At 32.4% G+C, this 16670-nt stretch overlaps 1 protein-coding gene across 1 annotated transcript in view; it reads right to left on the reverse strand.

Moving 5' to 3' along the window:
- Gsk3b (glycogen synthase kinase 3 beta) overlaps positions 1-16670 on the reverse strand; it is a 160987-nt gene that overhangs the window by 56416 nt on the left and 87901 nt on the right. The window contains exons 4-5 of the mRNA XM_026393932.2: positions 8916-9026; positions 3548-3678 (exon numbers count right to left, since the gene is read on the reverse strand). Coding sequence (XP_026249717.1) covers positions 3548-3678; positions 8916-9026 — 242 coding nt within the window. The remainder of the gene's footprint in view (positions 1-3547; positions 3679-8915; positions 9027-16670) is intronic.

The following is a 16670-nucleotide window of genomic DNA, read 5'->3' on the forward strand; positions in this document are numbered from 1 at the left end:
TACCAAAAGGCATGCTAACAGATCAGAATAGAAGAAGGAATATTTCTAATTCAACATATTTCTTTAAAAGAGTGAGAAATGTGGCCCGATCCTTACAATTTTACTTCTGACTCGGGATGAATATCTGAAGGAATACACACCTAATCTCTTTAATTTCCACATTTTGGTTTATTTATTAACTGTTTACATACTCATTATCCAGTAAACTACAAAAAGATAGGCCTTAAACTTTAGGGAAGAAATTATTCACAACCTATAAATTCGGTCTCTTGTGGTAAGTCTATGTGTTCTCTTATTTCAACTTGAACTCTAAAATACTTTGTAGTATGTATTTTAAACATTATAGTAAATTGTACATAATATATTTTGAGATGTCTCGGAAGAAAAAATAAGCTGCTACAGAAGCTAACCATTTAAATAAGCTGCTACGGAAGAAGCTAACCATAATAACATCAAACATAGATACAGAAAATAAATACATGCAACAAAATTTTAAAAAGTAAGTGCCAAGAAAAATGTGACATAAAGGTACAGGAAAATCAGAATAACAATGGATGAAAATAGTCATAAGGATTTTGAAGTCTAGGCTTTCTTTTCTTCAATTTATTTCTAGTCAGTGATGACTAAATGACCTTAAAATTTTTTTACCCTTCATCACCATTTGGAGGGGCAGGGGGTACTAGGGATTGAAATCAGGGGCACCTGACCACTGTATCATATCCCCAGTCCTATTTTGTATTTTATTTAGAGGCAGGGTCTCACTGAGTTGCTTAGCACCTTGCTTTTGCTGAGGCTGGCTTTGAACCTGTGATCCTCCTGCCATAGCCTCCTGAGCCACTGGGATTACAGGCCTGCACCACTATCCCCTGCTCATCATTGATTTAAAAGTTTATTTTTCACCCTCTCCCTCCCTAAGTACTGACAAACAAAAATTTCATGAATCAAAAATGAAACGTATTTTTATGTTTTCTAAAAATTAAAACATTTCATTTCAAGCACAGGTGATAAGAAACTTTTCTACTTTTAAAAGTCCACTTTTTAAAACAAAATAGATTCCAATTACAGTTTAAAAATTCACTGCAAGTCAAATGGTAACAATGAAAGCTTTGTAGTCTATAGACTCTTTCACTACTTGATATATGTGTCTACCCTCTTTCTTTTACAAAATAAGGCTGTTTGTAAAACTCCCTACCCAAGAGAATTCTTAGCCCATGTAGCCCTTCAGCTACCTTCAGGTGCTGTTTCACCCAGTAAAGAATTAATAATAAGACATTAATACTGGTCTGTTCAAATCTCCACCAACCTAGTACCTAAGAGTATCAAGTGTCTCTCAAACCCTACTTGCCCAAAACAATTTTGTTAAAAACCAAGAAAGCACCTTTGTTATCAAAGAGTTTATAAAAATGCAGTCTTACCATACAAATAAAATCCCTGTTCCAAATTTATTAGAATAAAGTCTAGGCTTTCTTTTCTTCAATTTATTTCTAGTCAGTGATGACTAAATGACCTTAAATTTTTTTACCCTTCATCACCATAAACTGTCTAGTACCAACAGTTATCCTGTTAGTTCCTCTCTGGTATTATCATTTAAAACAATCTTTTGCTCTTTTCTGTCCTGAAGAGATCTCTGTGTTAACTTGGATTTTCCAGGTTTTTTCTTCCTTATCACAAATTAGAACATAAAATATTATGTTCTAACAACATGGCCTGTCCCAACTGTGTTTTGACACTAAGAGAGAAAAGAAACTACTAATCTTGGTGTCATAGTCTTTTTAAAGTACTTAGCAGTCAATTATTCTCAGTCGGAAAGATATGCATAATGATAAAACTCATCTAATTTGGGCAACTATCCTACAAAAAATAAGTAGTCATACTTTATTTTAAGCATCAAAAGTTTTGATTTTTTTTAAGTATTTTTTTTTTTTTAGTTGTAGGTAGACACAACACCTTTATTTTATTTATTTATATGTGGTGCTGATGATCAAACCCAGGGCCGCACACGTGTTAGGCAAGCGCTAACAATCCCAGCCCCAAAGTTTTGATTTGATTTTTTCCCCACTTTTATAGTTCAAAGGACAGAGTTATAGTGAACTGTGTCCTAGGATAGGTGTTTAAAATTAGGAAATAGTAAAATGGGATGGCTGAAAGAGAATACATTTCTGACACTATTAAGAATTAATTTATGATAAGTAGATATGCTTGGTTTTTAAGGATCTCTCTACTACAGCCTGTGGAAAATATATCCTATGTGAAACCTAAAATTTGAACTGTGGGATGTGAAAGTATTATAAAGAAGTAAGAACACAGATACTACCAGGTCTGAGTCAATATGTAATCTACAAAGTTAAGTTGAAAAATAAGAATTTGTGATAAGGATGAAAAAACCTGGAAAATCCAAGTTAACACAGAGATCTCTTCAGGGCAGAAAAGAGCAAAAGATTGTTTTAGATGATAATATCAGAGAGGAACTAACAGGATAACTGTCAGTACTAGAAGGGAATATAGGCTTGACTACATGGAAATGGAAAGGATAAGGTTTTATTACCAAGTCACAGTATATTACCAAAGAATAAGTTTAAGAATTCAACAAACTTGTAGGAATTTACATAAAAGAAGGGAGAATAAGAGATTACTAGAGGAAAATAAAAGTTGCAACTAGAACCACCTTTTACCTTATTCCTGAATTGAGGTTAATTCTGAAGTTAAAAGGATACATAGCAATGTATAATAAAAAATATTTTACAAAGTGTGAAATATGATATGTCAAGAACTATGTAATGTTTTGAACAACCAACAATAAAAATAAATAAATAAATATTTTAATTAGTTCTTACTGAAGACATTAATATACACATAATATACATTTGAACAACACTCAAATATAATCAATGAAAAAGTGAGTATCCCAACTACATTATATTCCCCAAATTTCTCTACCCAGGGGAAATATTATAGATTACATATTATTTTAGAAACAAGTCATATGCATGTGTGCATACATTATATACATATGGATATACATATATATATGCATACACACATATATATTTTGAAATGTATATACACACACACATATAATCACAGTTTATTTTTTTAAAGCAAAAGGTAGCATACTATAGTCTTGACCTTGCTTTTTCTATTTAATATTTACTAGAAATGATTCCCTTCTAGTTCATAAGGAGCTGCCTCATTCTTTTTCTTGGTGGCATGTATAACATTTTATTTGTATATATCTTAAAATTTTTTGACATTTTCTTACAAATAGATATTTATAAACAATGAATGATTAAAAATCTCTATACACACAGTATTTTGTAAAATAATATTTTCAATGAAATAATTCCTAAAAGTTAAATTGTCACTTAAAAGAATACACACACTTATAATTCTAACAGAAATAATCAAAACTACCCTTACAAAGAATTGCATTAGTTTATGCTCCCTTAGTAAGGGTCTAGACTGAATTGTAAAAGGAATATATTTAATAAAATGATTATTTTGGGGACAGGGAGTGATAGAAAAGGTGCCGAAGGGGGAGCTAGCTTACCTTCCAAAATCACAGAGTTTTAAGACAGCTGTATCAGGATCCAACAAGAGGTTCTGTGGTTTAATATCCCGGTGGCAGATTCCAAAGGAATGGATGTAGGCTAAACTTCTGAACAGTTGATACATATACAACTGGAATAAATAATGAGCATTAATTGAATAGTTCCTATTTCAATCAAACTAGAAACACTAAGCCACAAAATAGTAACATTCCCAACACAGAACAGGTGAATACTGGTGATTACTCAATCTTCCTTAAACAAGATTCATGTCATGTCTGTATGAATTAGCTAACTTAAATATCATTAACCATGTATTTGTACCGTCCTTTAATAACTTAAAAAAGGAAACCTGACAATGAGCTTTATAAGCTCTTACTTACTAACATCTTACCTCCAACTAGCTAAGATGAGTTTCTATTTATAAAACTCAAGAGAGATATCCCAAATCCTATGACTCAAAACCAATATTTGGATGAGAAGCCAAGTCTTCTGATTTTTTAGTTCATTATTCTTTCTAGTATGTCAGGCTGCTTAATGTGAAAAGTATTTCCAATGTCATCTTCAGAAACTTTTTTTCCCTTGATATGTCAGTTTCTAAGGTTACTGAAAACTCACAGGTGTGCTGAAAAAAAATTAGCAATTACCTATCAAAACATCAGTAATCCTTTAGTAGCATCACCACTCTTTTTATTAATATCCTTCAGAAATAAGATTTTAAATACCATTTAAAAACACATGCCTAGGTGACTACTGACATCACCTTAAAAGATAATTTTCTTCAATTCTACTACTAAAAGAGATATATAGTTGATACATACTATAAGAATACCATAATCCTGCGCTGGGGCTGTAGCTCAGTGGCAGAGCAGTTGCCTAGCATGTGTGAAGCACTGGGTTTGATCCTCAGCACCATATGGAAATAAATAAAATAAAGGCCTGCTGTCCATATACAACTACAAAAAAAAAATTAAAAAAGAAAAAAAAGAATACTAAAATCCTCTGTTTATCCAAAGGCCAGTAGTGATCTAATTCACTCCCTCCCACCCTGGATCTTGGGTTCTCTTTGTAAAAATTTTTAAATAATTCACTTTGTAATTTTTCTGGCTGCTTACCTTCTGACCTCTAGCCCAAAATAAATTACATGGCAAAAAAATTGTGAAGTGATTCAAACCAAAGATAAGAGTGTCTTCGTAAAATAATAAAAATATGAAAATGAAATAAAATTAAAAGATACAGGTTAGATAAAGAATTGACATATGATAAGGGTTGGATTACTTAATAGGAAACCTACTTTCCTTCAGAGGCATGACGGAAACTACAAACAGGTAAATTTCAATACATCTTTAATATTAAGTTGGAAAAGTTTAAGCCGCCTTTAAGATGAAGTATGACATAAAATGCATACATAAGATGAATTTAATAAGATCAGCACTTGCCATTAAACTTAGAATTAAAATATTCAGATATTCATGTATCTTTTTAAAAACTATGTAATTCTATAAAAGTGTATAATTGTTCACAGAATCAATCTCGAAGTCTTAAGATGTATTCTGCAAGTTTAATTCTTTATCACCTAGAAAATGATCTATAAGCAACTGAATTCACAGGTACTCATCTACTAAAATAAAGATTTTACCAACTCTATGAGGGTTCTATGAGGGTTTCAACATCTACATCAGCAAAAAAACAAAACAAAAAAAACAATGAAAACAAAAAGTTTTCTTTAAAAAAATGCTAAACAGCTTAAATTAGGTTAATTTCAAGATGACGTTTTACTATATTCTTTCATCTGAAAGATAATCTCCATTCTCTTCACTTGATTCTTTATTCTTTAGATTAAGAATAAAATACTCTTTTCACATCTTGTTGTTGTTCCACTTTGTAAAAGCATACTTACAAGAAACCTAAAAGGCTTTCTACAGAAGATAGGCAGTATTCTAGTGCTTTATATGTGTTATTTCACTTAATACTGGAACAACCCCATGTAATCCATAAATACTACTATTATTTATTTTATAAAATAAACCAGGCCTTTCAGGTAACCAGGCCCAGAGAGATTAAATAACAGCCCACTATCACATTTGCAATCTTCTGTAATGGTTTGAGGATGAATACTCCTCTTTAAATTTTACTTTCTTTATTCTGCCATATCTTTACTCTAATGAACCCAATTTGAAATATAACGCATTATTTTAACATGTACTAAACACAAAACCAAGTGCTTTTCTACTCATTTGTTTAATTTTTACAATCACTCTGTGGTATATACATTTCCCCTTATTTTTCCAGGAGAGGAAATTGAGGCTCAATGAGCATAGTAATAAAGTTAAGCTAACTCAAGGCCAATGTACTCCCCTCTGTGCCACCAAATCTGTTTAAAATAAATAACAAAATAACAAAAATGTATCCAGCTCTCTTATATATTCAGACCTTGTCTTTAAACAAGTTAGTCTGTTTTCCCAATTATTTAAAAACAAACAAAAAACCCACTTGAAGCTGGGTGTAGTGCACACATCTATAGTCCCAGCTACCCACGGGGCTAAGGCAGGAGGATCATTTGAGCCCAGGAGTTCAGAGCCAGCCTGAGCAACATAGTGACACCCCACCTCAAAAAACAAACAAACAAAAATTTAAATTCATACCAATGATTGGATAGCCATGTGTTTCAGAATTACATTTCAAAACATACTTAGTTCTGAAAGATGCACAGCACAAAAACACAGGTGCTCAAAACTTTTTATCTTACAACTATTATCAATACAAAAAAGGCAATAGTAGTAGAAAAGGGGTGAAGAAACAGGTTCCAAACAATATAGTCAGAGAACAACTCAACTCACCTAGAAAAAGTGAAAGTAAATAATCACAAAGAAATGCATTTTCCATTTTGGTAACATGTATGCCAAACAAGTCCTTATTAGATGGTGATCATAAAAGAGTTGTATGTAATTTGTCACTTTTATTTCCATCTCCCAAACTAAGATTTTTCAAATAATAGGACTACAATTAAACTACACAATATAAATAAGTGAAGGAGCTCAACTCATAAACTCATTAACTGTAGACAATAATTTTTCTCTTTTCAGGACTTTAAACACAAATAAATTTGTATCTCCAGAGAATAATACCTACGGCCAAGAGTTCTGATTCTGAAAGAACTGTGGTTAAAAAAAAAAAAAAGAAAGAAAGAAAAAAAGAAAGAGCTGTGGTCATTTAAAAAAAAAGAATAATTCCTTTTTTTTCACAAGGAGGAAGTACGAGATTTCTTTCCGGTATGTCAACTTCAATATGCACAATTTTATTTTATTTTTTAAAGATAGAATGTCAGAGATGAAGCCCAACTATATGCTGGCAAAATATGAAAATATGGAGTGATCTCCAGGATATATTTTTCAATCCAGGAAAATATAAAAAGAGATCTCCAGGATGTATTTTTATACCCCACCCACCCCCAAAAAGGGAAAATTTATACATTTAGAGAAAAAGGGACTAGAATTGGGTAAAATAATTACACACTGCTTGTTTTTTAAAATGATATAATAAACTGTTTTAAAATATTTAAGACCATTTAACTGGTAGAAGGAACACATAAAAGTTGAACTTCTTTGAACATATTTTGTACTTTGAAAACATGTAAATATTAAAACATGTAAATGTTAATTTAAAAGTAAAATTAATTTAGCATTTTAAAATTACAACTATAATAACAGTAAAATGAAATTACAAAGCTTAATGGGGTATAATCACACAAAGAGAGTTCTTCAATGTTGCTTTAAAACAGATACCTTGGTTAATTCCTAATGGGATTGAATGGGAGGTTAAAAAATGCTTCAAAAAGATCTTGCATTATTGTCAGCTAGAGGTGCTAATAAGTGGGTGATTATAATGCTGTCATTGAGAAGTGAAATTTTCAATGTTAAGTGTGGAAGATTATCAGGGTTTAAAAAAATAGACTCTGATGTCATGTAAAACTAAGAAGAACCAATAATAATTTTTTAAAAAGATATGATTTTTAAAAACCCTCAATTTTAATTGGAAGTATCAATATGAATTTATGTGTATTTACCCTTGGGGGAGAAAAACAGATGTGTTATATCTTTGAAAAAATTACCCACATCTCCTAGCTCTTTTTACTAAAAATATTCAGAAGCAGTAACCAACCCTATAGCATTTAGCACCTCCAGTATTTAGACTGTGATATCTAAAAAACATTTGTTACTAAAAGAACATGGTCTCCTTGAAGAAAAAGTTGATTCCAAGTATGAGAAAGAAATGTGTAAGATGAACCTGGAACACTATTCTAGAGAACAAGGAAGCTATCAAATAGTATAAACAAACAAACAAGAAAACACCCAACTAGTCACCTATGAAGGATGTTATGGAACCAACCAATTCTAAATTTTGCTAAATAATAGTAAGGAATCAAATATATACCTGTCTTTTTATATAAACTGTACTTTAGAGTACAGATAAAAGTACATGGGGGACTGGGGTTGTAGCTCAGTGGTAGAGCCTGGCATGTGTGAGGCACTGGGTTCGATCCTCATCACCACATATTTTAGTTTTGATTACTAAAACTAAAATAAAAAAAGATTAAATGGGGAAGTTTCTCTTTATGAAAGAATTCCAGCTCTTAAGATGAAATAAAAACATTCAACAATAACATTTTATAAGGCCTATGTGGTGCTGCACACCTGTAATCCCTCCAACTCGGGAGGCTGATGAAGGAGGACCACAAATTCTAGGCCAGGGCAACTTAGCAAGGCCCTGTCTCAAAATTAAAATGGTCAGAGATGTAGATGAGTGGTAAAATGCCCTTGGGTTCAATCCCCAGTACCAAATAAACAAATTAAATAAGTAAGATGGCATCAGTATTAGAAACCACAAATTAAATAATACTAAATAAATAAATATATTAAAATGTTTAAAATTGCCAAAAGTTTAAATTTCTGCTACAGATACAATAAATGTACCTATAAATGTCAATAAGACCTTAAATTTGAACATATTTATAAGTATATAATTTTATGTGAGTCTACATGATATGCTCCTATTTTGGACTGTGGCACAATAAAGATATCAGAAATTAAATGAAAATAAGCAACAGATAGCAGAATAAAAATCCAAAACTGTCTATGAACAATTCACTAAAATTTATCAGAATACCTTTAATATGTGTCATGAAAGTTTTAAAAGTGAAATCTCATTATTTTAAAACCATACAAAAATTTACCAAACTAGCATTATCTACCTTAGCAGTTTTTCCTCCCTGAGAATTAAATGCAGTAATACAATTTAAAAATACCCTGTATTCTCCCTGGCTCACAACAAATATTTTCCAAAATGGGAAATTGTTCCATTTTTACATACCTTGACGTAGATCACAGGGAGCGTCTGTTTGGCTCTACTATAGTGTCTGGCAACTCTGTATACTGTTTCCGGAACATAGTCCAGCACCAGATTAAGGTAGACCTCATCTTTCTAAAAAGGTTTATTCAAAACAAAAAACAAAACAGATTACAAATTGGCCTTTCTTTAAATACTCAAAGTAAATTCCCTATACATTCACTTGTTCAGATTTTTAAAGAAAAAATTTGTGTGTTCAATTTTAATTACACAAAATTATTTTAGAAAATAACCAAAACAGTAAAAACAAGTGTACACACCTTAGTAATAATTCCATGTTAAAAACATGGACGTTTCAATACTGTTAAGATTCCCAATCATATTTAAACTATTATTTTGTTTACCATGATTTTCAAAGATATAGCCAATCACAAAATTTCCTATCTTCTAAGCTGAGAATTAATGTCTTCATATCCTACCAGTAAAGCAGTATGGTAGTAAATGAGTACTGCATTGAGAGCTAAGAAAAACAGATTTCTAGCATTAGCTCTGATGGAATTAGTTTGTGCAAGTCAATCACTGTAGGCTTCAGTTTCTTCAGCTGTAATTTGATTAGATATTGTTCAAAATGTCTCTAATGTCCCAGTTGGATATGGTGGTACATGCCTGTAATTCCAGAAGATTCAGGAGGTTGAGGCAGAAGGATCTCAAGTTCAAGGCCAACCTCAGCAACTGAATGAGGCATTTAGCAAATTAGGGAGACCATGTCTCAAAACAAAACAAAACAAAACAAAACAAAGAAAAAGCAATAATGGATTCAGTTCTGGTACTTTAAAAAAAAAAAAAAAGGTCTCTAATCTTCACCAAAAAAGATTTTATGGTGACTTAATAGTATATAATTAGTAAAATAATCACACTTGTGTTCTATAATTAACAAAAAGAGTAACTCTTAAGGAAGTGAGTTACCACATAAAGGTCATATGTTTAAATATCCTTTCTTTTAGCAGCACAAAGACACCAACTCAAGATCTGAAGAAGGGATTCCAACCAAATAAGAAAGAGGAACAACCTGTACCCTGTTCATGTAAATGATATCAGTTAGATAAATCAAAGTAGAAAATGAAGCTGAGAATCTATGAGTGGGAAAAACTACAGGTAAACAAACTTCCATAATTTCCAAATATGAAATTATCTTAAGCTACCAAACTGAAGTAGAGAATTTAAATTTTCAGCATTTATTATATATATCACTAGCCACTGCAGAGGAATTAAGTGTGCAGGTATAAAAGAGGCAATGAAAATTGAGTATGCAAGGAGGACTTCAGGTGGAGTGAAAACAAATCACAATGTGAGGTCAAAGTGAATGGCAGATACAAAGAGGATTCAGATGTCAAAGTTTTCTTTTTTAAAAAAACTCATAACAGGCTGAGGTTGTGGCTCAGTGGCAGAGCACTTGCCTCACACATGTGAGGCACTGGATTCAATCCTCAGTACCACATAAAAATGAATTAAGTCAAAATAAAGATATTGTGTCCATTTATAAGTAAAAACTATTTTTTTAAAAAAACTCTTAATTACAACTTTTTTATTTTAATAAATCATTTGAGAAAAGTTAATTGTGATATATTTATTAACAACTTGCAGATATGCACAGCATTGGGTTACAATTTATTTCATTTGCTAAACAATCATTCTAAAAGGGAAGAATACAAAGAATAAAAGACTACTGTTGTGTTCAATGGTGGTTTTCTTGTAGTAAGACTATGAACTCTGTCCTTTATAATTGCTTTATAAGTGCATTTATGAGGGGTTGTAAGGGCAAATACCTTCAATAGCTAAATAACAAATGTAAAGGTATAGCCAAACTCTGTAAAGCAGTAAGGGACAGTGGTTGGTCAACCAGTGCAAGACTTTATTAAAAGCATCCCCCCGCCCCGCCGCAAAAAAAAGAGCAATGTGCTACCTAGTCAAATAAAACATATTAGGAGATAGATTTTACAGTCAGCATATAATCTCTAATTTTAACACAGCCAACTAAGATTGACACAAACCTAGGAAAAATGGCTTAAAATGGAAGACTGAAGTTTAAAGACTCTAATGGGCTAGAATGAAAGACCAAATTTACAACATGAAATGTAATAGAGCCCTATCAACTTATTATATAGAGGGCTGGGGATGTGGCTCAAGCGGTACCGTGCTCGCCTGACATACACGGGGCGCTGGGTTTGATCCTCAGCACCACATAAAAATAAAGATGTTGTGTCCACCACAAACTAAAAAATAAATATTAAAAAATTCTCTCTCTCTCTAAAAAAATAAATAAATACATTTATTATGTAGAATGATAGACCAGACAGAATCAAGATATACACAGCAATAATCCATTTGCAAAGTAAATGATAGGTGTAAATGACTAGAATGGAAAAGGAGTCTCGTTGAGAGATTGCTAATGAAAAACATAATACAACAACAGGATATGACAGAAGTACTGTGCTGCAGATTTCAGGCCTCATTTAAAGTACTGATGATATCCCTTTTTAAAGCATATTTTATTCATGGTAGCAGCAAAGTGCAGTACATCAAAGGACGGTTAACAAATAATGTATGCTATAAGTTCAACACTCTATTATTTTATGAAAAATATGAAGGCTCAAATAAATTATCTTTTTAAATTTATAAATGTTTAAATGTAAATTAAAGCCACAACAATAATCCCTGAGGAAGGGGAGAATTCAATCCTCCGAAACATAAGAGAAAAGGGCTGAATTCAGCATTTTTAGCACTTATAATTTCCTGAAACATTCTCAGGGTCTGCTGTTTTCTTTTCTTTTTATTCTTTTTTCTTTTTGTTTGGTACTGAGGATTGAACTCAGGGGCATTCAACCACTGAGCCACATCCCCAACCTATTTTGTATTTTATTTACAGACAGGTTCTCACTGTGTTACTTAGTGCCTTGCCATTGCTTTGAACTCTCAATCCTCCTGCCTCAGCCTCCCAAACTGCTAGGATTACAGGCAGGTGAAGTGGCACCCAACTCAGGTCTGCTGTTTTCTTAATGTAATCTCTCTTGGATTACCTGACTGAATTCTGGAAAACTCACAGATTAGTTGTAAAAGTTAAAAGCTGATACAGAAATAAAACACATTAAAGAATAGGACTTCAGATGTAGATTATAAAAACACTGTGTGAAATAACACCAACATGAGGAAGTATTAAACTCAAAGAGCTGTTACTAGGCTTCTAAAACTGGCTAAGAAGTCACTGCTACTTTGAAAAGAATTACATTTTTATACAAAGTGGGTCTTATTCAAAAACCTCAAAAAAAAGAAGGTATAAATTTAGACAACATTTTTTGCATATTAAAGACACTTAAATGACAGGACGATTATACCTAACAAATCAAAAACAGCAGGGGTAACTCTATCATGTCTCCAGAAACTAGATAATATTTTTATGCCCAGATAACTTCTGAGGTCAAGAAAACAAAATGGCTTAAGGCTACAGTTTTAAATAGAACCATGATGGGATACAAAGCATAGTAATAAGACATTCAACCCAGTGTCATGGTAGACCAGGATTCTCCTTGCAATCGGGTCAAAAGAACTTCACAACAGTTATCTTTCCTCTGATGGGTAAAATGGGCTAGCAAGATGGAAATAACATGAAAGGCAAAGGGTGTATGGATTAGGGCAAATCTTTTCTGCTTTGAAACTTTGGGGAAGGAATGGAAAGGGGAGGTAAGCAGCTAGCAAACAACAAGTAAGGTAAGCTTTCTCCCCCATCTGACATCTTAAAATAAATACCCAAATTATAAAAAGATGTTTTTTTTAAAAAAAACTGCAAATGTATTAGAAGAAAATATGAGTGTTTCTGCAAACCTTGGAGGACAAAAACAGCTATAAGCTATTAAGGAAAATATGCCAAATTGGTTACATAAAAATATGAAACTTTTATATTACTTTAAAAAATATCACATAAATTATTTCTAAAAACTATGATAATTAGGAGAATAATTATTTCAGTTACACATGTCAAAGGACTAATTTGTTTTTATTTAAATACTGAATAAGACAAGACCAATATTCAAATAGAAAAAAAATGAAATGAAAGATGGTTTGGATATGGAATGTCTCCAAAGGTTCATGTGTTGAAGGTTTGGTCACCGATGCAGTAATATTCAGAGGTAGGACCTTTAGAAAGCTGAGTGGATCATGAAGGTTCAGACCTCATGAGTAGGTTAATGCACTGATGAGTAGGTTAATGCAAATAATGAATCATTTGATGGCATTATTGAGAGGTGGTAAAAACTGTAGGAGGTGGAGTATGGTTGAAGGAAGTAGGTAATAGGTGGCACACCCTGGTAGAGTATATCTTGTCCCCAGCCCCTTCCTCTCTCATTTGTTCTCTGTGCTTACAGTTTGCCATGAGGTAAGTGGCATTCCTGTACTTTATCCTTTGGCACTGATGTTTTGCTTACTTCAGGCCCAAAGCACTGGAGCCAGCTGACCATAGACTGAAACCTCTGAAATCATGAACCAAAATAAATTTTCCTCCTCCAAGGTTTTTTGTTTGTTTTGTTTTGTTTTTTTTCCCCTCCCTTTCAGGTATTTTGTCCCAAAGATGAAAAGCTGACCAACACAGAGCATGAAAATAGACAGTCACACAAATAGCCAACAAAAATGTGGAAAGATGTTCAACCTTACTAATAATTAAAGAAATATAATAAAAAATATAATGAAGTTATCATTTTTCACCTATCAAACAGGAAAAGATAATTCAATCCTAAGAAACCTAAGTATGAGAAAAGGTCACTTTCCAAAATGCACCACAACACCATTCTGGTGGAAACTCAAAACTCATGCAATCTTTTGGGAAAGTAAATAGGTTAACCCATTTCAGCCAAAAGTGAAGACATACAGACTCCCAATTTGACTCAGCAATGCCATTTTTAGGAATCAAGTTTATGAAAACAACTGTGCATGTATGTGTGCCCTTATGCATGTGAATAAAATTCCTTGCTATTTGTGACTTTCACACAGGAAGGAAGGTAGAGATAAAGAAAAAGAAAGGGGGGAGAAAGCTACAGATTGTAAAGTTGATGAGGAACTCTTTCTATAACTTAGAAGTTTCATCTAATTAAAAACACAATAGCTGGGTATGGTGGTGCACACCTGTAATCCCAGCAACTCAGGAGGCTGAAGTAGGAGGATTCCAAGTTCAAGGCCAGCCTCAGCAATTTAGCAAGACCCTGTCTCAAAATAAAAAACAAAAGGGGCCAGGGATTTAGCTCAGTGTTTAAAGACCCCTGTCACCAGTATTTCCCCTACAAAAAAATTAAAACATTTGCTCTTAATATTTATACAGTTAGCTATAATCACATCTCCTTGTCTCTTAGATGAATGACTCAATAAATTGTTCTTCATCTTTTTGGGGTAGAGAACTCTTTCAGAATCTAATAAAAGATACAAGCTAGGTCTCACTAAAAAATACATAATCTGTAGTAATGATAGCTGAATAAGGACATATTATAATAGAAGCAGTAGTAATAATAGTAGTAGAAGTATTAGTAATGATAATAAAAGACACAATCATTTGAGAAGGGTCACACATCTTTTGTAGACCCAAAGTTTAAAACACTGGTTTGAGTGATTCTATGGGAAGGTCATTTAGCTTCTCTCTGCTTCCATTCCATAGGACTGTTGTGAGGATTAAATGACTAAATAAAATTAAAGTGTTTAGATTAATGCCCTGGAAAGAATATATTAATTTTTAACTATCATTACTATTACCTTTACTACTATTATTATTGCTACAATAACTATTTTTACTACTGCTACTATTACAATATTCCCTTATTCAAGCATCATTGCTAAGGTATTTTTCAATGTTACCTTTCTGGTATACTGCTTCTGCAGAAATACACATTCTAGGCTAAATAGAAAAGCATATTATAAAACTCTGATATCAGACTGCCTAGGGTTAACTCCCAACATTTTCATTTATAACTGTATAACTCGGGTAATTTAAATGGTATTTTCTTGGTTTCTTTTTCTATAAAAATTGAGATAACAATAGTAACAATTCTTCACATGGGGTATAAGGAGGTTTAAGTGAGTTACAAAGTACAGGTAAGAGCTCAGGGCAATATCTGATGCACAACAAGTGTGATATATATATATTTGCTATTGTAAAATGATAAATTAATGTTTACATGCAAGGTGCTATAAGCACTGGACAAACATTTTTAAATTTGTTCCTTACAAAATCTCTACTATACAGAAAGCAGGGGACAAACTTACAAAAGTAAATATCTTGCCCAGAGTGATAAGGTGCTATCATGTGGCACAACTGGAATGGAAACCCAAATATTTCTAGTTACCAAGTCTTTAAAATGACAGGGTGAAATACAACACAAAGAAGCTCCCTAAAATGGACATCTCATTCAGCCACTCTGAAGTCAATAAAAATGTTTACCTAATATTATAGAAATAACTCTTTTAACTACACCCAGAGCTGAAAAATGCTTATAGACAAAAACAGGTTAGCTACAATTCTAAAATTAAAAATAACCAAAGGGAAATAGAGAATATTACATAGTACAACTTAACAGAATATTACGTAACTAAATATTATGATATAATAGGGGAAGTTTAATTAGATCATTAATATTCAGAAAGGTTTTAAGTAGTTAAGAATATATATAAACATGCACATATGGAATAAGATACATAGAACTCTCAAAGATTAGGACAGTGACAGTGAAAAAAAAAATATATATATATTTTTAAATCAAAAGGGAGTAATAATAAAGGCCCAGAGAGAAAAGACACTAAGAAACAGAAAAATTCAAGCCAGGCACGAATCTATAAAGAAATTTGTAGAGGATCACAAATACAAAGAAAGTAAGATACATGGAAATCCAACAAAAGAGAGGTACAGAAACCCAGAAAAAGACTGATGGAGAACCACAGAATATAATAACCAAGAGAGAAGAGAGCAGAAACTAGAGGCAGAGTTACAGAGGGAAAGGAAATGGAAAGAAGTGGGTAACAAAGACCAAGAGAAAGACAAAACCCACAGACAGAAAAACAGAAATCCAAAAAGGGAGACAGAGACTCAATAGAGAGCAGTGGAGAAAGACTGAAAGAAAATGACAAAAAGGGAAAGAGTTAAAGATGGTACAGAATATGGCAGATTTCTAAAATTTCCATACACCTTTTGAACTCATCTAACCTAGAACCTACCAGAGCCTTTCATTTCTATAATCCTGAAACAATGAATTCTTGTTCCTTTTGATCTTTGCAATAACCTCAACTCATCCCCCTAATGCTTCCTCATGGCCTCATTTAGGCTCGTATTCTTATTACTTCCTGGGGTATTATGATGTCTAGCATCTACTAACAAAAAGCCATGAGGATGCAAAATTTCATTTTAAGAGTGCTGGGAACATAATATATGCTTCATAATCTTATTTGGAAAGGTACAGAAAAACAAAGACTTGCCAAAATAGATAATATTAAAGAGAGTAATAGGCAGTAGGTGCATAAACCAAGTAATTGGGTTTAGAAATAAGAGAACTGAAAATATCTATGAGGTTTACAATTCACAATACAAACAGAGGCACAATTTAAACTTAAAAATGACTAAGGAACAAGTGTTGATAAAGGACATATTTACTAAGTATGGCTGGTCACACATATTAGCTATGACACACAAATATATACACAACACATAATAGATCCACAGACATGGATATCACACCACCTTGCCTTAAAATA

The sequence above is a fragment of the Urocitellus parryii genome, chromosome 2, assembly GCF_045843805.1.
Source record: "Urocitellus parryii isolate mUroPar1 chromosome 2, mUroPar1.hap1, whole genome shotgun sequence".
NCBI classification, from domain to species: Eukaryota; Metazoa; Chordata; class Mammalia; order Rodentia; family Sciuridae; genus Urocitellus; species Urocitellus parryii.